The 24,364-nt window shown below is 40.0% G+C and overlaps 1 protein-coding gene across 2 annotated transcripts in view; it reads left to right on the plus strand.

The window, feature by feature from the left end:
- Window positions 1-10,910, plus strand: part of Prps2 (phosphoribosyl pyrophosphate synthetase 2) — a 43,826-nt gene extending 32,916 nt beyond the window's left edge. For both annotated transcript variants that reach the window (XM_036175282.1, XM_036175283.1), the window contains exons 5-7: window positions 4,420-4,593; window positions 5,811-5,970; window positions 8,197-10,910. In XM_036175282.1, coding sequence (XP_036031175.1) covers window positions 4,420-4,593; window positions 5,811-5,970; window positions 8,197-8,289 — 427 coding nt within the window. In that variant the 3' untranslated portion in view covers window positions 8,290-10,910. The remainder of the gene's footprint in view (window positions 1-4,419; window positions 4,594-5,810; window positions 5,971-8,196) is intronic.
- Window positions 10,911-24,364: the final 13,454 nt, after the last annotated feature.

Below are 24,364 nucleotides of genomic sequence, written 5' to 3' on the forward strand. Positions count from 1 at the left end.
TGTGAAAGAAAGGATGTCCACTGCGATGACTAAAGTTTTGGTTCCTACTGTGGACTTTTAGAATTGAGTTTTCATGCTGTGTAGCAGGAATCTTAAAGAGTCTTATTAATAAAATCAAACTCAGGCCAGTTATTGTGGTGAGTGCTGGAAGAACAGAGAGACAGAACAAGCCACAGCTTCCTCACCTCGCCAGTTCCTCAGCTGATCCTGTTTTATCAGACTGAAAGCCTCTCAGTCCTCATCCAGAATGGGTCTCAGCTGAACTGTTCTGCTCCAAAGCCTAAAAGCTTAACCAGCCAAATGCTTCTAGTTTCTGGTCTTCATGCCTTATATATCTTTCTGGTTTCTGGCATCACTCCCTGGGATTAAAGGCTCACTTTCTGGGATTAAAGGTGTGGGTCACCATGCCTGGCTATTTCCAATGTGACCTTGAACTCACAGAGATCCACCTGGCTCTGCCTCCCGAGTGCTGGGATTAAAGGTGTGTGCTACCACTGCCTAACCTCTATGTTTAATATTGTGACTGCCCTGTTCTCTGACCCCAGATAAGTTTATTAGCCTGCACAATATTTCGGGGAACACAATACCACCACAATGTTGCCTTTACTGTGAAGTGCAATTTTAGTGTCTATAAACTCATAGCCTGACTTTGTGGTAGATGCTGAGAATTTGGCTGCTAGTCTGACAGTTATTCCTTTCAAGGGGACCAATTTTATCTTTTTTAAGATATCTGTTCTTCTGTTATTACAATTACTTGGGAATTCATTTATTGCATTTGTTTATTGGTCAGAGTAGCATGTCTTCTAGTAGTTACGGGAATTTCTCAGGTGTTGTTTTCTTGAAGTGTGTGTGTGTGTGTGTGTGTGTGTGTGTGTGTGTGTGTGTGTGTGTGCGTGTGTGCCCACACGCATACTTGCAGAGGTCAGCCTTGAATGTCATTCTTTAGCTATCTACCTTGTTTTTTTGTTGTTTTTGTTTTTGTTTTGTTTTTGTTTTTGTTTTGAGGTAGGCTTTTTTCACAGTGAACAGGAGTAAACAGTTAGTCAGCCAGCCTGACCAGTGAGCCCCAGGAATCCTCATCTCTACCTCCCTGAGAACTGGAATAACAAGCACACACCGCCACATCCAGCTTTTAGGTAGCTGCTGGGGCTCCAATTCGGGTCTTTGTGTACACATGGCAAGCACTTGACCAGCCAAGCCATCTCCCTGGCCTCTTTTTTCTCTTGACAGACTACAGCTACTCCTGCCACATTGTCACTCTGCTGTTCAAGACTTTGAGCTCAGTTTACATATTTCCTTCCTCTTTTGATTTTTTTTTTTTTGTGTTACATTCTGGACTATAACTTCATCTCATCTTTAATCTACTCTATCTTAGGTATTTTCATTTTGTTAGCTACTGTGTTTATAATTTCAATAAACTTTAAATGTACTATTTCCTATTTCTCAGCATTCTGTTCTCTCAAGGCTTGGTTAGACATTCTTCACCCCTTTATTCTTATCCAGGCCTCCATTTTATGTCTTTAAAACATGAAATAGTTCCTTTAGCCTCCTTCTCAACTAGTTCCAGTGACTCATTCTTTGGACTTCTGATTTGGTTACAGCTCTTTATGGCTTCCAGTTTTGGTGTTTTGATATTATTGGATGTCCCCCTTTTTTGCAGAAAAATTTCTTTGTAATCCTGAGAGGACTTGCACATATTTCTTTTGGTTCCCTTGGAGAACTACCCCCAAATTATCACTTTAAATTCAACTCTCTGCTTGATGGTTTTCATCATATATATAATGGGAACTGAAATAAGCAACCGTCAGGAGAGTGGAGATGTGGTTTAGAATGTTCGAAAAAGAACTGACCTTCACCCAGAATCAAAAATGAGGCAGGGCTAATGTCCTTCCCGTTCCCACTGGGGTAGCAGGATAGGATTTCATTGCTTGCTATGCTGGATGGAAAATGGATGGTACCCCAGTATTACACAGGACTTTCCTGTGAGATTCTTGTTTCACATGTTTCTAGGTTTATTCTCTCAACAATAACACCCCAACAATCCCAGCAGCAAAGCAGAAGCTTAAGATTATTAGGGGCCTGGAGAGATGTCTCAGTGGTTAGAAAGCACCTGCCATTCTTACCTGGTAGACGACCAGAGCTGGACTCCCAGTACTTGCTCATATCAGGTAGCTTACAACCACCTGTAATTCCAACTCCAGGGGATCTGATGCAAAATTCTGAACCTGTGAGCACCTGTGTGCATGAGTGCATACACACACACACACACACACACATACACACACACACACACACACACACACACACACACACACACACACACACCGAAAAGCAAAAAGAGGTTGTCTCATTTTCTTTGGTCATATTGAGCAAAAAGTATCTTGAGGCTGTGAAAATATTGACTGAATAAGTTGTGTAGAGTTCTATATGTTCAAGCAATTCTACTCTCAGATTAATGCTCAAAAGGTTGGAAGAAAGACCCTCAGGGCATAGGAGCATGATTTAATAGGTATGGGGTTTTCTTTTGGTTTTGTAGCATGTTCTGGAACTAGACAGAGCTGGTATCATTGTGAATACACTTAAAGCCATGAAATTGTACTCTTTAAGTGGTTTAAAAGATAAAGTCTATGTTATATGTATTTTACAATTTTCTGAACTACTTGCCATGTTGAAAGTCTTCAGACTTGGGGAATGGTGACCTGAATGGAGTACCAGCTATGTCTGCTTCATGCTGCCTTCTCAGTGGCAGAACGTGGCTTTTCTCAGACAGTTTTCCACTTACTTTGTCCTGATGCAAGTCTACACTCCTTTCTTGATTGTCATCTAAGGATGACATGATGAATAGCCCTATATTAAAAGTATATACTCCATGCACTGCTTCCTAAGTTAGAGTGTATTTGTGTTAATTCTCCCATTTTTTTTTTAGCCTGAATTGTCTTGTGACTGATTATTATTATTGTTTAATCACATTGTATTTATGCATAGTTTTAAAAGAAGCTTCATCATCAAAGTTATTTTTTTACAGACAAATCCAAAATCCCATGGGCTCATTTACTCTCTATTCTTCCCCTTTCTTTCTCTTGTGTCCTCAGGTTCTCCTGAGTTGGCAACAATGAACAGTCACATTGGATGACAGGAACTAGATTTAGGTGGGCGTGGCCAGCCTTTGACATTATAACACCTCATTGTCATGTAGAAAGTTTACACTTGAGAACCATGCAATGGAAGTTTATTTTAAAATCTCATTTTTGTAGTGTTTGATAACTCCACACATGCGTATAACGTTTTAATCAAATCCTCACTCCCCTCACCTCCAATTCCTGCTTCATTTCTCCCACCACTTTCCCTTCCCAGCTTCATGTGCTCTTAAAAAATATCTTAGACTTGAGAGATGGTTTAGCTGTTAAGAACACTGGTTTCTCTTCCAGAGGACCCAGGTTCTTTCCCCAGAACCCACATGATAGCTCACAGCCATCTATAAGAGTGCCAAGAGCTCCAACACCCTCTTCTGGACTCCATAGGCACTGTATACACATGCTACACCAGGCAAAATATTCATATAAAACAAAAATAAATAAATCTTTTTAAATCTCATGTTTTAAGTAAGTCTACAAGTTTGTGTTGGGCCATATTCATAGTTGTCCTTGGAAATATGCAGCCTACAAACTTCAGGTTGACCTGGACAGAGTCTCTTTACACCTTAATGAAGCCCCTCCTCACAAGCCTACAAATTGCCTGGATATACTAACAAAGACTTTTGTCCCTACCTTCATTCCAGAAACCAAGCAAATAGTTAAGTCCTGAGTAACTTGTCTTAAGTTGTGCCTGTGAATTTTAAATGGACTCCCAAATCCTAACAAATTGAGGATCAGTTTCTTAACCAGCAGTCTTAGCCAACTGCCAGGGTGCCTTGATATTTGTGGCAAGCTGTAACAGAGACAGAGTTCATCATCGGTGTCTTTTTCCACATGGATTGTGTGGTGTATAGTCTTGACCATGCCTGGTGTCACAAGGATGACCTAATCCTTTTCATTGAGTTCCTAATTCTAATTTCATTATCTTGAGCATCCTGAATTCCTAAAATATTTTTTCAAATACAGATTTTATTTTTGCAGTGCTGGAGATGGAACTTTGGGGCACATACATGCTAAGGAACAGTCTATGACAGGGTTTCTCACTGAGGGCCTGCCTGGAGTTCACTAAATAGGCTGATATGACTATCCAGCAAGACCTAGGAATTTGCTTATTCTGCCTCCCAAAGGCTAGGATTATAAGCCTATACCATCACTCCTGGCTTTTTTTAAAACTTAGGTTCTTCCAAGACAAACAATGTACAATTGAGCTATTTTCCCAGCCTAGTGCCCAGTAGTAAATTCTTAGATGGAGTGTGTTGGCATGTTCCTTTGCATCTTTCCACAGGGTTACATCAATTGCAGACAGGCTGAATGTGGAATTTGCTTTGATTCACAAAGAGAGAAAGAAAGCAAATGAAGTGGACCGGATGGTTCTGGTGGGCGATGTGAAGGACCGTGTGGCCATCCTGGTGGATGACATGGCTGATACATGTGGTACCATCTGCCATGCTGCAGATAAGTAAGTGGGATGGTCCAGGAAAGACAAGAAAATGTCTCAAGAAAAAAAAAATCATCCATATAAAATCTTATTTTATTTTATTGTGTGTGTGTGTGTGTGTGTGTGTGTGTGCATGTGTACATGCATGCGCACAAGTTGAGGCATGCATGCTATGGTACAGTAGTGGTGGTCAGAAGACAACTTTTGTGCATCAATTCTCCCTTTCCACTATGAGTCACAGGGATTGAACTCAGCTTGTCGGGCTTGGTGGCAAGTGTATTTACCCACAGGGCATCTATTATTTGAAATTTAACCTATTTTCTTAATTATTACTGATGAGTTGACAGTAGAGTTTTAGGCCACAGGAGACTCTAGGCTCATTTTTTCCTCAGTCCTCTTTCCCTGGTAGGAAAAACGAACACCACCAATCCATGGGCATTTTAATTTTCTAGGTTGGACTTTCAGGTCATTTTTAAGCGGATCAGAGAAAGTGTTTCCCTAGAAACCAGGCCCAGAAAGACAGGAATTTTGTTTGTTTGCACCCTTGCTTCTTTCACCTCAGCCTTTGAGCTAGCCTCATAACTTACGTGGCTTTCCAAAGGCTGTACTTGGCAGGATAGGAGCCCCCCACCCACTCCCTTGCCACACATGGCTGTGGAATACAATTTAAGATGCTCTTATTCTCACTGGTAATGTTCTGACTTGATTACACGTCACATGTTTTGGCACTATTGATTGAAATCAATGGTTTTCCCTAGACAGTGTTTGACATTGTCTAAAAATATCATTGCTTGTCACTATTAAGGCACAATTGAGAATGAATCAGGGGTGCTAGTGTGTGAAACAGGGATGCTACTGAACTTTCCCATGATGGACAAGATGGCCCATATGACAAAGAATTATATAGATCAAAATATCAGGGTTGATAATCCTGATTTAATGGAACACAGCATTTTGCTAACACATACATTTAAAAGATTCTAGTTTGGGCTAGTAAATGCAAATTGATTTTGTCCCATATTTTATAGGTCACACTTCTCACTAGTAATGTAGAGTATTTCAAGGATATTTGAATATTTGTGGACACTTCAGCTTTTTGTGGGTTTTTTGTTTTGTTTTGTTTTTTTGAGACAGGACCTTGCCCAGTAGCTCTGGCTTGTATTTAACTCACAGTCTTCCTAGTGCTAGGGTTACAGGTATGCAATGCCACTCATAACTTTTTGTCTTCTATTTTGAAGGTTGCTCTCAGCTGGTGCCACCAAAGTTTATGCTATCCTTACTCATGGAATCTTCTCTGGGCCAGCTATTTCCAGGATAAATAATGCTGCCTTTGAAGCTGTTGTTGTCACCAACACAATTCCACAAGAGGACAAAATGAAACATTGCTCCAAGATTCAGGTACTATCTATATACCCCAGGCAGAACCATGCATCACAGCACCTGCTTCAGACCCTTAACATAGTATACAGCTTTCTGTTTGCTAAGGCAGATGCTAATAAAGACTGAAGCTTCTCATTACAGAAGGGCTATCAGTCATGTTAGATCTGTGAGAAAGGCCAGGCTCAAGAAGTCAATGGTCACTATTTGGAAATAGCAAAGAAGGAAGGAAGGAACAACCGAGTGAATGAACAAAGGAAGGAAAGAAGGAAGAAAATGGAGGAGAGGGAAGGAGGCTAGGGATATAATTCTGTTGGTAGAGTGCTTGTATAACATGCATGAGTCTGGGGGTTCCAGCCCCAGTACCAAATAAAGTAGTCATGGTGGTACATACCTATAATCCCTGTACTTGATGAGGTAGATGCAAGAAGATGAAGCACTCATGGTCATCTTCAAATTCAAAGCCATCCTAGGAGTGATGAGACAATATCTCAAAAGAGGATTTAAAAAAAACAGGAAATGATCTATGTATGGGCTTGGAAAGTAGAAGCAGGAGTATCATGAGGAAACTAGCCCAATCTGCATGTAATCTTGTCTCACAAACAAAAAGAAATAGCAAATAGCACCCATGAGATGGCTCAGTAGGTAGAAGGGAAACCAAAGAAGTAGTACATAAATAAAATCACAATATAAAACATTAAGAGCATTGGGGAAATAGCTTGGTATAATACTTGCCTAGTATACTCAACACTGAAAAACAACGTTAAACATAGAATTACTATGTAGCACACTTCACTCCCGCATATATAATCTCCTAAAATGGAGTGGGGGAGGCAGCAGGCTCCACTAAGCATATTGGGGGGCCTACTTCTTCATGTCCCTCCTGACTATATTCCCATAGGCTACCAGAGAGCTGATGGTAGACACTTGACACAACTGCAGCTTCTGTTTTGAATTGATTTTCATGACCCCTGGCCAGTCACTGTGGTCTTAAGAGGAAGCCCTGGTTCTCTCATTAAGCATGACTGTGGGACACAGTGGTGCTTTTCATAATTTCTGATCCAGAAGAGAGAAAAAAGAGGTCATTTGAGCACATGGAGAAAAGTTTGAAATTGTCAGAATAGTGGTCCCTTATGTTTTTATGCATGATTAATAGTAGTGTAGTAGCTGCCACCCAAAGGCCAAGTCTAGTCCACCTCTATATTTTAAGTAAAGTTTTATTGACACATACTCATGTTTCATTCCTATGTTGCCCATGACTGCCTTTGCACCACAATGCAGAATTGAGTATTTGATAACTCCAAACTTTTAACTTTCTGATACTCTACAGGAAAAATAGTTTGCTGACCCTCAAGGTAAAATGATCATGGTTGTGCTTTTATCATGACAGACACTCAATGTTTTTAAAATTCTTGGGGTCAGTGAGATGACTTAGTAGGTAAGCACTTATTGTACAAGTCTGGTGATCCAAGTTCCATCCCTGAAACCCACTTAAAGGTAGAAGGAGAAAATCTGACTCCACATAGTTGTCTACTGACCTCCATGTATATGCCATAGCACATGTGTGCTTACCCATCTCTCTCTCTCTCTCTCTCTCTCTCTCTCTCTCTCTCTCTCTCTCTCTCTCACACACACACACACACACACACACACACACACACACACTAGTAATAATAATAATAAAAATAAATAAAAGAGTTTTAAAAATCGTATTGGGTTGGCATTCCAAATTGAAATGTAGCCAAATAGAAAGATAGGTCATATAGGATTTGCTTTATAATATTTTATGAAAAAAACATTGCTATGTTTTGTAAATGGATGCTTGGATTATAGCAAAAACTTAAGAAATAAAATAATAAAATAAAAGTTGTAACCTTAAAAAAAAGATTATAGTTGATATCTTTTCTAAATAGGAAAAAAACCTCTTCCAATGGATAAAGAAAACTAATTAAACCACCAGTGTCGCAAGAAGGGACCATCTGTGGGTAACAGCAGCCCTGAGTATCCATGAAAATCTTCCCAGGAACTGATAATAATCACCTCAGCTAGTTGTGATGTCTGTAAAGCTAAACTCCACAAATGACTGAAGATTTTCAGTGTGGACACTCCCAAAGAAATGGCTGGAGGAAGTTTGACCAAAACATACCATGCGTGTGCTAGAGAAAACATTTGTAGAATTTCTAGCTTTTTGACTTTTAGAGAACTAGAACTTACTTCTGCCTTTTGTGTTTTCCCCTTGCTATTCAGGTGATTGACATTTCAATGATCCTGGCTGAGGCCATTCGAAGAACCCACAATGGGGAATCCGTGTCCTACTTGTTCAGCCACGTCCCACTGTAGTCCGGATTGGGATACTGAAGGTGGAGCAAGCCTCCTCCAACTTTCTACTGTCTTTGTCTGCCTGCTGTTTTAGTGTTAGGATTCAGCAATTCTAAGATGATCACTGGCAAAAGCATCCGATCTATGTACACTCTGAGATTCCTTGTCTCCCCTTCTAAAGTTCAAGACTACTACTTTTCAGTTTTGTGGGGGCAGGGGAAGGTGGTGGTTATTTGGTCTTTAAGTGAACTGTGGTCAATGAGAACTAGTATTTTCCCTCATTCTTTTTAGTACTTTGAGGCAGCAACATTTAAGTGTAAAATCTCATTGTGGAAATTTGTCATATATATATTTTGAGGTTGCCAAAGGTGACTTCAAATGAAAGCCTTCTGTGTAAATATATAATGATAATGCCTGTGAACATTTGGGTAAAATCCTAAATAGCCTTTACTTCAGAGTGAACCTCAGAAAATTTATGCTATCATGCATTTTGAATTTTTGTTTCTTGTTTTTTAGGGAAAAATGATAACTGAGATTATTTTATTATTGCCCTTAATTGGGACTGAATTTTATTGAGCCTAAGATGGCCACTGACATATTGACTTTTCATAGTAGACATTAAGACATATTGAAAACAATATAAGGCTATTACTTTTAATTTCCATTTTGAGGATATGTCATAACTGTTAACTTACCTGAAAGTCCCAATTGATGATCAGTGATCACTGTAATTTGGATACCACTTCAGGATGTAGTCAGTGAGTTCATGGTCACATTGATGTGCATCTTTGTTTATCTCAGAGGAATTATTATTATTTAGGATACATCTCATGTCCAATCATCTTATTCCCAGACTTTTAGCACTAGCTTTTACTTTTCTTTTTTTCCAATAATTTCTTGGTGTAGATATTCACCAAAAGAAAAACTCCTTGAAATCCCCTCACATTTTTTAGGCTGTCTATTTTTTATTTTATTTTATTTTATTTTATTTTATTTTGTTTTTTGTTTTTCACATAAAGAAAATGGGGAAGTTTTAAGAGTGTCACCAAATGTATTTATTCAAACACTGAGCTTGGATTAAATATTCTTGGCCCTTTGTAAGCAGAAGTACTAAATCTCTAATGGCTGATTATCATCTCTAAAGTTATTAAAAAGTAGAGATAGAAGAGGCCTGGAAAACAACAGATGCAAAAGTAAATAGGAGCCTCTTCAAAAAATGCTTCAAAAAGCATCATGAAGAAGAGTTTCACTGAGGGTGGCATTCATTATAAAACTGTCTTTTAGCAAGGTTTGGAGGTTCATGCCTGTAATCCCAACACTCAGAAAACTGGAATGGGAAGATTACCACAAGTTTGAGGCCAGCCTGGGCTACATAGTGAGTTTAAACTCAGCCCAAGCTAGAGTTGAGCCCATGTGTGATGAAACAAAAACAAACAAAAGGCAGTCTTTAAAAAGGCATCATTTAAAGTGGGAAAGGTCATCCATTCACTGACTGATTATATGCATGTTGGTGGACAACCTATCAAATTTACCTGACTCCATAGAAAAGGATTTGCCTGTGTAACTAAAGATTTGGGATGCTAAACAATCTCTCCCCCATGCTGAATCTTAAAAGTGATAGATAAATTCCTAGCCCTAAATTTTTTGAGTAGAAAAATCCTATCCATCTGAGCAACATACTTGACCAGCACTCTAGAATATCAAACTTCAGGACAGCAGAAGTCAAATCAATGTTAGAAAGTATCATTTATGTTACTATGGAAACTAGTATTTTGACAATACTTTATTTGTAACTGTTCTAAAGAAAGTGGTCCAATCACCTGGGATGCTCAGATCTACGGTACAGACTGTAAAGTCTTGACTAGATGTGTAAAAACCCTGTTTGACCCTATGCAACTGTTATTTTTGATAAATGTGTGATGTCTGTATTTCTTGGGGTTCATGTCTGTGCTGAATGAAGACATCCCTGTGCACATCCACATAGAGAAAGCTCAATATGTGTGTGCATATGTCTCAAAGCATTGGCATGACAAAAGCCAGTTGGTAATCATTTTATCTAAGGTATTTAAAGCTTAGGAGTGTGTACAGTGGATCTTACAATAATGATCTTCAGATTTAATCCCCTATATAAAAGTCTGCTTGGCTGTCCTCTGAATTGAGAACTGATATTTTCTGGCTTTACTGGGCCTGAGGAGATGTTTTTAAGGACCTCTGAATACACTAATGAACTGATTAGACTGGATTGAGCCTTATACAATGGAAATACAGATTTTAAATTTGTGATTGTTCCAGTTCGGCCAAAATGACAAAAGCTGACTAGTGAGCAGTCTAGACCCAGGACTTCCCTGTTCCTTGCTGCTTTCAGTAAGGGGAAATCACCAACAGATCAGCTCTGTCCAGCTCTGGTGGGCAAGAAAGGGGAGTCGAGGAAACAGGAATATACCAAAGTTGTTTAGCCTCCAGCTAAAATTTTTAGTCAACTGGTAGATGTTTATATGCTGACTTTGCTTTGTTAGAGACAATGTCAAATAAGTTCAGGAATATATTCTTTGCAGTGCTTGCCCTGGTTTTAGAGACTAGAGAATTTTGAGATCCTATGACATTTACTAAGGCATTTCAATAAAATCATGCTGACTACTTTGTTTCATAGTTCCTACCATGATTTTAAAATAATTTGTTTTTTTGGTAAAGTGACCTGTTGATGAAGTAGCTGAGAATGTGTGTTACTATATCATTAAGAGCCAGTTTGCAAAATTAAAGGAAAGCCAGAAGTTAAAGTGTACTCTTCACCATTTTGAAGACTTTGCTTTGAAAGGACTCATTAGCTATCTTCTTTCAGAAAAGCATCATAGCTCCTCCACATAATGATCATTCTAGATATTAACCTTTCAAAGTAAAGACAAGATTGGTGAGATAGTAAGTGCCACTAAGTGTCCTGAATTCAATCCCTGGGAGCCACATGGTGGAAGGAGAGAATTGTCCTCTGACCAACACATGCAAACTGTGGCATACAAACGTCTACCCCCGCATGCATACCCATAATCATGACAATATATTATGCATCAAAGTAGGGAAATTCAGTACCCATGTATTGGAGCAGTCCAAACAAGTACAGGCTACATAAAAGTTGTTCATGTGCTTTGTTTTAAAGAATGCCAGAAAGGGTTCCTGTCCCTTTAGAACACCCCATCCATTTCAGTAATGGTTTAAATTATGCTTGTGGGGACAAAATAACTGCATGTCTGTGTTGTGTGAGTGTGTGTGTGTCTGCATGTACATGTGTGTGAGCATGGATGTGAACACCAGAGGTTGACATTGGGTATCTTCAGTTGTTCTCTGCCTCGTTTTTTTATTTGTTTGTCTGGTTGGTTGGTTGGTTGGTTGGTTGGTTGGTTGGTTGGTTGGTTGGATGGTTTGGTGGGTTTTGTTTTGTTTTTGAGATAGCATCTCTCACTGAACCTGGAACTCACTGGTTTGGTGGAACTAGCTGACCAATGAGTTTCAGGGATCTTCCTGTCTCCATCTCCCCAGCACTGGGATTACAAGCAACTGCTGCCATGCCTTGCTTTTTATGTGGGTCCTGGAGACACAAACTCAGGTCTTAATGCTTTGGAGCAGCAAGAACTTTATAGGCTGAGCTACTTCTCTAGCCCCAGGACAAGATATATCCACAATTATTTTCTTGTAGTAAAGCTCAGCTTTAAAGTATGGAAAACACTGAGTGAGAGTGACAACCAAAGGCCTTAAAATCCCTGTGCAGCCAGGCATGGTGGCACAAGCCCTTAGTTCAGGCACTCAGGAGACAAAGGCATGTGGATCTCTAAAGTTTAAGGCCAGCTTGGTGTACATAGTAAACTCCAGACCAGCCAGAGCTACACAGTAGAACCTCGTCTCACACACACACACACACACACACACACCAAAAAAAATCACCATGAAATGTCAAGAACTTCAAGTGTGTCTGAGGAAACTGAGGAAGAACACAATAGGAATGATAGAATTACTTGAAAGGAGGAGTAAAGCAAAGGAGAATTACAAACAACACACAAGCTTTATTTACTGTTTGGTCCATCATGTGTTAGAAGAAGTGCAGTCAGTGTAGATGGGGGATCAGGGTAGAAACATCACCATATCCTTCATCTAAATTGTGTTCATAAATCATCAGGTTACTTAGAACTGATCGCTTATGGGGCTTTCAGTGCTAGGGAGATGGCTCGTCAGGGAAAACTGTGCTAGGCAAACATAAGAACCCAAGTTCAAATTCCCAGCCCATATATTAAAAGCCAGAGGTGGCTATTCACATATCTGTAACCCCAGCACTCTGAGGAGTGGATACAGGAGGGTTGGTTGGGCTTGCTGGCTGCTGGCCTAGCTCTAGCTCCAGATTCAGTGAGACACTGTCTGGAATAAAGCGGAATGATACAGGAGGTCACCTGATCTCTCTCTCTCTCTCTCTCTCTCTCTCTCTCTCTCTCTCTCTCTCTCTCTCTCTCTCTCTCACACACACACACACACACACACACACACACACACACACACACACACAAATGAAAAGCCAGGAAGACACAAGACAGTCATGAGGAGTTTTGCAGGTGTTCAGCCTAAAGGGGGATACAACCTCTTTGCCTACTACCATGAAAGGAGTAAGTACATGTTCTTCGCACATGCCTGTCTGAGTCAAAGGTAGCACTGAGGCATAACACACAGATGCATGTACAACAGACTCCGAAGTGGGCTACAGAAATGGCAGGTAGGAATGAATGCCTCATGGCCATGGAGATGCTGCTCCACTGAGGCCTTGGGCTCCAGCCCTCCACCACAGTCACATCAGAAGTATAGTTGAAAGTGGTGCCCAGTTGAGTTCTGTGGTCAAAAGATAAACCAGCTGAAGTCATTTGAAATTTTAAGGGCATGATAAAATGGGAAATGAGAATGCCCCAAAGTAGAAAGCAGTGGGAAGTGCCCTCAATCAGGAATGTGGCAATCTGGAGTCTGGTCCTGACTTACTATAAGTACATTATGACCTCATGATAAATGCCTGTACTTCTGTGAGATTTAAATGTCTCTGCAAAACTCACATCAGAGAAAATAGTCACTGTACCAGGATTTTTCTTTTGGGCAACCAACCAGTGCCCAAATCATGTCACAGAAATGTATTATTAGTTTTGAATCCTTGGCCTTAGCTTAGCTCTTATTTTAATCTGTTTCTTTTTATCTATGTTTTGCCTCGGGGCTTTTTATTTTTCTTTCCTTCTGTATATCTTATTTTCCTGCTGTCTCCATGCCTGGTTGGTAGCTGCCTGGCTTCTTTCTCCCTCAATCTCTTCTCCTTTCTTCTCTCTGCCTAGATTTATCTTCCTACTTATTCTCTCTGCTTGGCAATCCCACCTATTCCTCTCCTGCCTAGCTATTGGCCATTCAGCTCTTTATTAGACCAATCAGGTGCCTTAGCAGGCAAGGTGAAACAAATATAACACATCTTTTCATAATTAAACAGAATGCAACAGGAACAAATATAACATATCTTTCCACAGTTAAAGTAATATTTCACAGCATAAACAAATGTAACACATCTTTCACTAGTTAAAATAATATCCCACAACAGGTTAGCAATGTTCCAGCAATTTTATCATTCTACATTTACTCAAAATATTTGGACCCATTGTTGACTGTGGTTCCAATGAGGGAATAATAGAAAGTTGCTTCTTTATCTTCCTCTATTGAGTGGCCAACTCATTTTGGTTTGCCTGGGACTTATTCTTAGTCTTACAAGTGGAGGTCTGAGCCAGGCTGTGGTGGTGCAAGCCTTTAATCCCAGCACTCAGGAGGCAGAGGTAGGTGAATCTCTGAGTTTGAAGCCATCCTGGTCTACAGAGCAAGTTCTACGACAGCCAGAGCTACACAGATAAACCCTGTCTTGAAAAAAAGAAAAAAGAAAAAAGAAAAATGGAGGTCTGACCTCTGGAAACTCTTCAATCTTGAGCAACCAGGGGCAACCATAGTTCCCTGTCTTCTAAGGCAGGAAGTCATGGACTCCCAGTCCTATTGTTCAGACATGGAAGTACATGTAGCTGATGCAGATGGAAGCTGGAGGGGATTCTAAAATTGCTAAATGCATTGGTTGGAGAAGAATATATGTGCACAGCACATGCAAGTGAAGGAATTAGGGTGTCAAAAATGCACAGTTAAAAGGAGTGAGTGGGGGGGAGCGCAATTTGAAAAAGGAGTCTGAGGTCACCAAACTATCTCCTATGTTTGCATGGCTCAGTAGCAGGCCTTGTGGAGGTTTGAATGAGAATGGCCCCCATAGGCTTATGTATTTGAATGCTTGCTCCCCAGGTGGTGAAACTGTTTGGGAAGGAAGAAAAGCTGTGGCCTTGTTGGAGGAGGTGTGTCACTGGGGATGGGCTTGAGGTTTCAAACACCTCTGCTATTCCCAGTTAGCTTGTTCTCTCTCCCTTTCCCTCTCCCTCTTCCCCTCCCCCTGCCTTCATAATGGTCATGGACTCACCTCTGGACCTGTAGGCTCCGTTAAATACTTTCTCCTACAAGTCACCTTGATCATGATGTCTCTTCACAGCAATAAAATAGTAACTGAAACTGCATACAGTAATCATATTTTAATAAATTTGAGATGGTCAAGTAATGTAATAAATGACCAATATTAGCAGTGACAAAAAAGTGATTTATATTGAGTTGAATACTTGTTCCAGAGCTTTTTTTTTCTTAGCATATTATGCTTTTTAAATGCCATTTAATATTCTAAAAGTACAGACTGTGGTATCGTTCAGTTGGTAGGTGTATGCCTAACATGCACAAAGCCTTGGGTTTAGTCTCTATAACTACACAATCAGGTACAATAGGACATGGGAAATGCTTTTAATCAGAGCACTTAGGAGGCTAATAAAGGGGTTAAGTTCAAGGTCATTTTTGCTTATATAGTAAGTTTGAGGTAATCCCGGACTACATGAAACCTTGTCTCAAAAAAAAATTCCAATAACACAATATTTAGAACTGTAGTATTCTTAAAAAGAAAAAAAAAAATCTACATAGCAAGTTCCAGGATAGCCAGGACTATTTATAGAAAAAAATACAAATAAAAAATTCAATTTTATGTGTATGTGTGAGTGCCTGCAAATACGTGTATGCGTCAGCTGCCTGATGGCCTTGGAGGCCAGAAGAGCTCATCAGATCCCCTGGAACTGGAGTTAGTGGTAGTTTTGAGCTGCCTGATGTGGGTGCTGGAAATTACATCCAGATCTTCAGCAAGTGCTCTTAACCACCCCTCAATCTGTCCAGTCCCTCCACAGTATTCTTTTGCTTTATTTTTGTTTTCTGAGAAAAGGTCTCACTATGTAGTCGAGGCTAGATGTGGACTAGTGAACTTCCTGTCTCTGCCCAGCTGAGGCTTCATAATGTTTGCAATCCAACATCCTTCAAAGAATCAGAAACAAACAACAACAACAAAACAGAATCAGAAACAACAGATCTTGACCTACTGATTCCTTTACAAGGACATTGTAGTAACCCCAAGAGATGTGTTATTACCTGCATGTCTCCTAATGGACTATGCTTCTCAGTATTCATGTCATCATGGACTATCTTTCCATGTTGAGTTTGGCCTTGGGCAATAAACGAAACACTAGCAAGAATGAGGCAAGCAAAGACTTAGTATGTACTGGTCTACCAGAGATGGTTTCTCAAGAAGTCCAGTTAAATCACATGGAAAAAAGAAAAGTGATTGTGTAGCCTAAGCAGGCCTCAAATGCAAGTAGCTGGAACTTCAGGTCTGCCCCACCAAGCCCATCTCCTTGCTTCTAAAACTCCTGCACAGTGGCAATAGATAGAATCAAAACCATCTGATTGACAGCCTTGTGAGAGAAGGTCTCCTGAAAGACCACAGATGTGAACAACTGAGAAGCTCCCCAGCAGAGCTGCAGCCAACCCTGTGGGATTAACAGCAAACTGGTGCTGTGTTAAAGACACTAAGGTTTGTGTTGGTTTTTACACAGCAATAGATAAGCAAAACATGACAGTATCTAATATGAGTAGAAATGTCAAATATGGAGCAGAAATCTTTAAACTAATAACTCAGGATATGTCAAGTTGCTAAGATCCTGGCTGATTCCATAACTTATAATAAAATATGAGAATGAGACGTTAATCAAGACTTGAGGTCCTGGAGAAATGGCTCAACACTGAAGAGCACATATAGTCTTGCAGAGGGAATTGGCTGAGTTCCCAACACCAATGCTGAGTGGCTCACAACCACATGTAACTCCACTTCCAGGGGGTCAAATGCTCTTTCCTGGCCTTCACACATACTGCACTCACATACACAAACTTGACATATATACACATATTTTAAAATAAAAGAGAAGCTGGGCATGGTGACACACCCCTTTAATACCAGCACTAGGGAGACAGAGGCAGGCAGATCTTTGTGAGTTCAAAGCCAACCTGGTCTACAGAGTGAGTTCCAAGAGAGCCAGGGCTGTTACACAGACAAACCCTGTCTCTAAATAAATAAATAAATAAATAAATAAATAAATAAATAAATAAATAAATAAAATGAAATTTTAAAAGCCAGGAGTCTGACTTATTAGTAAATATATGATTCTTCAAAGGTTAGCTCCCTTGTGGGCAAATTAAGTTTAATGTAGCTGCCTCCCAGGTATTCTGTTGTTAGATTTACATGGGTGATGGTACCTCTAATTCCATGGAGTTGTCAACAGAATAAACACATTGCTTGAAAGGCAAACTGAGGCATGACAAAATTTTCAAAGTGTTTATGTCACCAAACAAGATTTTATTCTTCAGAAGCTCCAAACCAAAGTGACTCAGGAATGTAGACGAATTTCTAAACAGTCTTAGTAAATAAGAAACACAGAGCCAAATACAGAGTTAATAGCCAAAGAGATTAGAGCAAGAGCCATGACTACCTTATCTTACCACCAGCAGTAGTTTCCCCAGAGAGAGAGCTTCTTCCTGTCTGACTTGTCTTTTTATTGCCTTTCTGTTCTGCCTTCTCATTGGCTCTAAACCCAACCATGTGACTTCCTCATCACTGTCTGTCTATACAGACCTCCAGGTCTCTATGGTTGGTACTGGGATTAAAGGTTTCTGTCGTCATGCTTGGCTGTGTCCTTGACCACACAGAGACTCTGCCTGCCATGTGATCAGATTAAGATTGTGTGCTACCACTGCCTGACTCTGCTTATGGCTCGCTTTGACCTCTGATCTCCAGGCAACTTTATTTATTAACATTCAAGTAAAATCACATTTCAGCACAAATAAAATATCATCATATAGGAACTCTGCTGAGGAAACACAAAGAAAAGACGAATCTTCTACAGGCTGGCCACCAAAGGAAAGGGAAGCAAGTGGTTGACTACTTATAACAATGCATTAGCAAGCCCTTGTATTAATTAGAAATGTGTTGACTACTTCTGACTGTTAGACAACTGCTCTATCACTGAGCTATGGCCCCATCTCCTGATTTTCTTTAATATATGCATTTTCTAAAACTGGCAGCTAAGTTTCACCTGCGTTTGTGATTTTGTCTCAAAATGGCCTTTCCTTTCTTCGAAACCAAGTCAGCTACACTATGATTTGGATCAAGGGCCTTCTTTCCAAACATTTGTCCCTTCAGACTCATTTGGTGAACTCTAGTGTATATTTTGGACCAGCCTTCAGCCCTAAAGAAGATGTGTGTCACATTAATTTGCATGCCCTGCCACAGTTGTCTTCATAGCACTTTCATTTCTTAGTAAAATGAAACTTACAGAAGAACTAAGCAGCAGGGTATTTCATATTTCAGTTTAAAGGGGGAATGAAAAACAAAAGAAAAAGTTAATTATGACAGTGGGGCTTTACAATGCTAAAAATGCATTATACACAAAGACTTTCATAGTTTGTGTTTTTTTTCCATATGCCAGCTGCAAAGAGAAGGCTCAAGGTATCTGCAAATATATCACATAGAAGATTATTATGGTTTGAATGTCCAAAGTTGTATCTAACTAAATAGGTCAAAACTCTGGAACTGTTATGAAAGCACTGTGATGTGTGTTTTTGTTTGTTGTTGAGAGATACCCTCACACTGAAACTCAGGATGGCTTGAGAACACTATGTTGAAATTAGAGGAGAGCATCATCATGCCCAGGTCCGATATTTGTCACCAAACATCTGGCTTATATCATCAGAAAGTAGAAACAACTGCAGTAATGGGAGATCATTAAGAATGTTACCTGCCTGTCACAGGCTTTTCCAAATCAGGAAAGGGGTGTGTGTGTGTGTGTGTGTGTGTGTGTGTGTGTGTGTGTGTGTGTGTAAGAGAGAGAGAGAGAGAGAGAGAGAGAGAGAGAGATCTCCTATACATTAGACCACAGCATTGATGAACTTGAGGAATTTAATTAGCAAATTTATGTAGTTTGCCATCAGTAAAGAATTTCTCTAGCTTTAAGAAAGCATGTATCAGGGATTTCTTTCTTTTTTAAAATAATTTTTAATTATATTATATAACATTTCCTCCTTCCCTTTCCTCCATTCTCTTCCTCCATGAACCTCCTCTTGTTTTCTCTCAGATGCACTCTATTTAAAATTCTTGTTGCATATATACCTAAATTTGTAAATACAACCTGCTCAGTCTATAATGTTACCTCTATGTATATAATCTCATGGCTAGCTACTTGGTACTGGATAACCAACCAATTCCTACTCTTAGCATTCTCCAGTTGCCCAGTTTTTGACCTAGGGTTGAGGCTACACAGTTTTCTCCTTTCCATATTAGCATGTCCATTGGTATCATCATAGTTGTTTGGGACTTATTTTCATTTCTCTTCTCCATCCAATGACTTCTTTTGAGTTGACATCACTGTAGAGGACTCAGCCAATGATACAGAACCCATCATCATTCAAACTAGGGGCACCAGCTCACTCTCCAGAAGGCCTAGGATTTTTGTTGCTGCTGTGAACTCTGTCTTCCAGACATGACACGTCTGCTGCTGTCTTAAAATCAGAGCAGATGTTAATACCCACATGATGTTCTCAGAAGACTAAATCCATTGTAATTCCCTCATCAGGGAGGGCAGTTCATGGGGTACAAAAGGCCCTATCCTCCTCAAGGATCTATAAATGATTAACAATTGCTGGAGGAGGGGAGACTCTGTAGCTAGAAGTTTTCTATGTCCCACACAGTCCACAGCTGCTCAGACCCAAGTAAGCACACAGAGGCTTATATTAATTAAATATAAGGCTCAGGCTAACTACTGACTAGCTCTTACACTTAAACTCAGCCCATTTCTGTTAATCTATATGTCTCCACATGTTTCCGTGGCTTTACCTGTATGCTATTATATGCTCTTCCCTGGATGGCAGGCTGGTGTCTATTGTCTCAGCCTTCCTCTTCCCACAGTTCTCCTTGTCTGCTTATCCTGCCTGTACTTCCTGCCTAGATACTGGCCAATCAGCATTTTATTAAACCAGTGTACTAAAGCATTATCCCACAGCATTTCCCCTTTTCTGTTTAATTAAAAGGAAACTTTAGCTTTAACATAGTAAAATTATATATAACAAAACAGTTATCAAAAAAGAATTACAGTTGCAATACCTAGTCTCTTTATGTTTGGCAAAATTTTAAAAATTTTATTTATCATATATTTGTGAGTCCAAGGTTTCATATCTACCTTATCTCTTATCATAACCAAGGAAAACCATAAAACTATCTAGTCTTCAACTACATCAAAGACGTTAGAAGGATATAATATTACCTAAGTAAACAGGAAGAGCATTGTAAGCAACTTCCAAAACTCTGCAAACAACAGAGACAGCTGCCTATAGCTGAAGTTTTCCTGGTCCTACCTGGTCCATGGTCAGGACAAATCTATCTCACCTGCCAGTCCCACAGCCACTCAATCAAACACACAGAGACTTATATTACTTATAAACTGCATGGCCGTAGCAGGCTTCTTGATATCTAGTTCTTATATCTTATATTAACTCATTTCTATTACTCTATAAGTTGCCACATGGCTCATGGCTTACTGGTACTTTACATCCTGCTCCTCATGGTGGCAGCTGGCAGTGTCTCCTGACTCAGCCTTCCACCTCCCAGAATTCTCCTCTCTCCTTATCCTGCCTACACTATACTTCCTGGCCAATCAGCGTTTTATTTATCAATCAATCAGAGCAACACATTCACAGCATCCCCAGCTGCTGCCTGCCTGGACAGTCATCCAAAGTTCCTCTGCAGCACTGGGGAATCCATCTTCAGCCCATAGGCCTAAAGTCTCTCAGTCACATTTCTCTGTGTCCTGTAGAATGTCTGGCAGTTTCTTCTGTGAAGCAGGAACCTGAAGGACCATCTTGTCTTGAAAAGTTCAGTGGTCACCTTTCTATGGGTCCTACATGTACAGTCAATGCAACGTTTTGTCAAACAACCCAGGCAAGGACAGTTTCTTGCCCAAATGGCTATTTTTGACAAGAAGAAGATAAAGTCCATATAGAGTGCTTTCGATGCCCATCTTTCTCTCTGAAGTAAATTGGTGCTGCCAGGACATGTCTCATTGTCCAGGAAAGTCTAAGTTTTTAAAACATTTTAAATGTCATATTCTGTAGGTCTTTGAAGTGTTTGAAGATTACCTACCTAATTGAAATCTATCTATGTATACCTAGAAAACTTAACTAACACGACTATAACTTTGATTATCATAGATGACTAATTATTAATCTGTATTTCTCAACTATATACTACAATTTAAAATGAGTTGCACAAAGAAAATACTTTAAACAAGAGTAGAAATATACATACAATATAAAACCTTAAATAAATTGCTCTTTAAAAGTAGGTTCAACAATCCACCCTTTTATCCTATCATATCTATATCCTTTATTTTCATATCACATCCCCCTTTCTTTTTTAGAAATATATTGACTGTGACCAATAATAATTTGTAACCAACAACCTAAACAAAGACAAACATCCATAATCTATTTTTATTGGGGGTGGGGGTGGAATGTGGGTATAGTTTTCTACATGACTTCCTGCTGATGGGGGTGCTGGTAGTCTTATGGGGATCCTGAGAAAATTAAGAATTATGGTCAAGTACTTACTGGAATAGTCTGTGAGGCTGTGTTCTCTGAGCTAGTTGCCTTGAAACCATTCTGGATGTTGGATAATCTGGGCCATAGGGTCATCAGAGACCTTTCAGGGGGTCTTGGCTGGTCAAACCTGATCCATCTTAATCTGGAACAAATTCATAGTCTCTTGCTTCCTGTGGAAACAAAAGCAGAGCCTCCTTTCCAAAGGAACGTATCTTTAGATCCAAATTTTGAAGTCAAGATATCTTTAAAATACACATATTTGTTTGACTGATCAGGCTTTACAATCATATGTCTCTCTGCAGTTAAAAAATTCCCAAAGACAGGGCTGGGCGGTGGTGGTGCACACCTTTAATCCCAGCACTTGGGAGGCAGAGGCAGACAGATCTTTGAGAGTTTGAGGCCAGCCTGGTCTACTGAGTGAGATCCAGGAAAGTCGCAAAGCTACACAGAGAAACCCTGTCTCGAAAACAAACAAACAAACAAACAAACAAGCAAACAAAAAATCCCAAAGACAATATAATCCAGACTGTCTGTGTGATTTCTATCTTTATGTGACTTATTTTTTATAATACCTTTACTGTCTCTCTAAAGACTTTATTTTTAAAACTATTTCTTTATACAACTGTTTATATTCATTTTCTCCTCTCTTCCAAGCAAACGTACATTTTTACACACACTGTAAACTATTCCATCTGAATCTGTCTTATTGTGAACCTATTGCTTTAAACTGCAGTATTACTATGACTGAAATGGCAGCTTTGGCTGCTGGCTCCACCTACCTCAGCTTTCCAACATGGCAGAACTAGTTTACCAGCTGTGGGAATCAGGCTCAAAGCTGACTATGGGAAGCAGTGGGTCTATGCTTCTATCCAGCAGCATGTAGCCCAGAAACATCTTTTTTTCTTCTTTTTTATGTACTAGCAAAAGTTAAATCTGTCACAATGCAGTGCACTGTGCAGCTTGGAGACACCACTGTGTACCATGGCAGAAATCTGCCTTGCTGCACTCAAGTCCACACACCACTGTGAACCCGCCATTCTGTAGCTCATGGCTGGCCTGAGAGACACAACTAGGAAGCTGTGTTTAGCTCTGTTTTAGGATCTTTTTTTAAGGTTTCTCAGGTTTTAGGTCCCATGTTTTGGCACCAAGACACTTCTTCAGTAGGATAACTGGAAGATGCCTGTGCTCTAGTAAGAAACTCTAACTGTGTTCCTGTAAGTAACCCATTGCACTTACTCACTCCCCAGGGCGGACTTGAGTTCAGTGGTTGTTTTGGTCTGTCATCAGTGCTCTATCTGGAGTGGCTAAACTTTTGTGCCTAGCTCCCCAGGAAAAGTCATGTGATAGTTGTACTATGTGATTTGTAATACCAATGATAATTAGCTCTCTGCTCTAGTTCCTTTTCTGTTGCTGTGATAAAACATTGTGACCAATAGTGAGTTAGGGGAGGACAGGGTTTATTTGGCTTAAACTTCCAGACCACAATCCATTACTGAAGGATGACTGGGGAGGAACTCATGTAGGTATTTGAAGCAGAAACCATGCAAGAATGCTGCTTCCTGTGCTCTCTCAGGCTCGTAGCTAACTTTCTTATATTAGCCCAGAACCACATGTCCAGAGAAGGGTGCTGTTTACAGTGCCCTGGTCCCTCAAACATCAATTAATAATGAAGGCAATATTCCACAGACGTGCCCACAAGACAATCTTATCTAAAGACAATCAGTAGAAATTCCCTTCTCAGATAACTCTAGGGTATCAAGTTGACAGTCAAAGTTAACTAGAACACTACCCATATGGCCATACTAGAGAAAACACGAATTATACCATGGATATACTATTCATGCCAAGGAATATTTGGTGGCTGTGAGAAAAGGCTATATAAAATTTGCAGTATAGATGCTCTCCAGATTGAAGTATGAAAGGAGTTTCAACTACAAAGCCAAGAACAGAACAAAGTTTGTATTAACAAATACAGTTTCTAGGAGAAATGGAGATATGAATACATCTGAGTGTCTGGAGAGATGGGTCAGTGGGTAAGAGTGCTTGCTCTGCAAACACGAGGACATGAGGTTGAATCTCCATCACCTACGTAAAAATTCAGGCATGGCTGTGCATGCCTATACCTGCAGAAATACGGGACAGAGACAGGCAGGTTCCAAGAGCTCCCTGGCCAGCCTGATAAGCTGAAATGGTGAGCCTCAGGTTCAGTGCCTTATTTCAGGGAGACATGGCAAAGGGAAACTGAGGATAACAGCCAGTGTCGTGGTCTGGCCTCTGTGAAAAAGGTCCTTGCCTTCTTTTTTTGCCAAAAGGTCCCATTCAATCTAGTGTTCGTTCTATCTCTCTGTCTCTTGTTTCTTTTGTATTATTTATTTACTTAAATATTTAACTGATATATTTACTATAAAAGAGTTTTATGACGATTTTCTATTAAAACAGACACAGACCAATAGAATAAAATGGGAGACTCAGAAATAAAGCCACACAGCTACAACCACCTGATTTTGGACAAATATACCAAATATATATAGTTAAAAAAATACCTCTCCCTCAGATGGTGCTGGGAAAGCTAAATCTCTATCTCTCACCTTGTGCAAAAATCAACTCCAAATAGGCCAAAGACCTTCATGTAAGAGCAGAAATTAAATCTAGTAGACAAAAAAGGGAGGGAAAATGGCTTAAAACATCTTATTTTCTTGTTTGTTTTGATTTTTGAGACAGGGTTTCTCTGTGTAAAAGTCCTGGTTGTCCTGGAACTCACTCTGTAGACCAGGCTGGCCTCGAACTCAGAGATCTGCCTGCCTCGGCCTCCCAAGTGCTGGGATTAAATGTGTGTGCCACTACCACCCAGCTTAAAACATCTTTGTAGTCAAGAAGATGACAGAGTGGTTCTGAGCACTGGCTGGGCTTTCAGAGGACTCAGGTTCAATTCCCAGCACCCACATGGCAGCTCACAACCATCTGTAACTCCAATTCAGGGGAATCTGACACTCTC

This window comes from Onychomys torridus, chromosome X, assembly GCF_903995425.1.
Source record: "Onychomys torridus chromosome X, mOncTor1.1, whole genome shotgun sequence".
Classification (NCBI taxonomy): Eukaryota; Metazoa; Chordata; class Mammalia; order Rodentia; family Cricetidae; genus Onychomys; species Onychomys torridus.